A 1,469-nucleotide genomic window follows, 5' to 3' on the forward strand; every position below is an offset into this window, starting at 1 on the left:
CGCCACTCTGTTGCCTGGCTACCAGTTTCTCCATAGCTGGCTAAGGAGGCGCTATTTGATCAAACAGCCAAGTAAACAGTTACACTACATTCAATAAAAAAAAATGTCTGAGACAGTTGTCCGTCTCCGGTGGCATGCATCCCCTCAGCATTTGTTGGTATACCCGTCGTCGCCTTCTGTTTATTTTATTTTTCACATCAAGAGTTGTGTCCTTTTTTCTGTTATTTAACTAAGTAAATATCAGACAAAAAAGGAATCCCAAAAACAGAAATATCTGATCAATCGTCCATATCACTGTTTACATTACACTTGCATTACCAAGGCAACGACTGACGCATTTGTATTACATTCCAAAGACAAAGAGCTCCGTTATCAGCACTACAGTGGAAAATGAAACCGTATCCGTGCTGACTGGCCCGGATTGGCACGGAATGGAACGTTTAAGCAAAGAGAACCGTTTGGGCCGATAGTGGAAAAGCGGCTAATGTTAGATTGACATCAGTAGTGCCCTTTAGAACGGTCTCTACCGTTGCGTCGTTGACGCTTATGGAGCGGACTGATCTTTTTAGGTGGATAGGAGGAGAATGCTGTCACTGATGATTCTAGAGGATCCTGACACCCTTCTCCCCAATGGGTTATTACAAGCCGGAGGAGAGCGAACTGATTCGCATTCTCACCAAGCTGTGAAGAATCTTGGCTTAGAATGGGCATCTCGGGAAGAGCCTGCCCGCAGCCGTTTAGACAAATGATGCCTGCTGGGCTGTCGTCAACGAATCTCCTGCTAGAGAACGGTGCAGTTTTTCCCGGAAGTTCACAATGAACTTACCGAGGCGTGGCGCGCCCCTACTCGGTGCATGTCCACTTTTCTATTTCTGCCACCCTCTCCTCTGTTGACGGTGTTAAAGTAAGAGGATGTGGCAAAAGCTCCCCTTAGAGAGGAGAAGGTCGCTGCACACCTCTACCCGCATCTGCCCGCATCTGCCTGGCAGATTTGCAAAGAGATTCACTTCAGCACAGAAGTCATCGCAGGTCATGCGCCACTTCCTGCCTAAGGAAACGTCATTCAAACTGGGGACTTCACGTCCCCTTGGGGCTTTCCAGAGGATGCTCCCTCTGTGATTCCTTCGGGCCTGCTTCACATGCAGCCCCTCCAGTTTTGGCTCAAAGCCCATGTCCTGTCCCATGCTTGACGCCTGGGACGTTTTTATCTCAAGGTAACCCACCACTGCATCAGAGCTGTGGCCTCTTGGAAAACTCCTCACCTGTTTCAGTTTTTCTAGCCCTAAAAACCTTCCTGCCGGCCTACAGGGGCACCATGTCCTGGTCCATTCGGACAACATGACGGTGGTAGCCTTAATCAATTACAGGTGAATTATCTATCCCTTCACAGGTTGGCTCGATGTCTCGTCTTATGGGCACAAGGCAAACTCCTCTTGCTGAGAGCAGTTCATGTGCTGGGCAGACTGAAC

General features: G+C 48.7%; 1 protein-coding gene across 1 annotated transcript in view; it reads right to left on the minus strand.

Annotated features, from left to right (window-relative positions):
- LOC107576456 (transmembrane protein 234-like) overlaps positions 1-1,184 on the minus strand; it is a 10,012-nt gene extending 8,828 nt beyond the window's left edge. The window contains exon 1 of the mRNA XM_016262628.1: positions 957-1,184. Within this exon, the coding sequence (XP_016118114.1) occupies positions 957-1,184 (228 nt within the window). The remainder of the gene's footprint in view (positions 1-956) is intronic.
- Between the last annotated feature and the right edge of the window lie 285 nt (positions 1,185-1,469).

Source organism: Sinocyclocheilus grahami, unplaced genomic scaffold (genome assembly GCF_001515645.1).
Source record: "Sinocyclocheilus grahami isolate Dianchi unplaced genomic scaffold, SAMN03320097.WGS_v1.1 scaffold3710.1, whole genome shotgun sequence".
Taxonomy (NCBI): domain Eukaryota; kingdom Metazoa; phylum Chordata; class Actinopteri; order Cypriniformes; family Cyprinidae; genus Sinocyclocheilus; species Sinocyclocheilus grahami.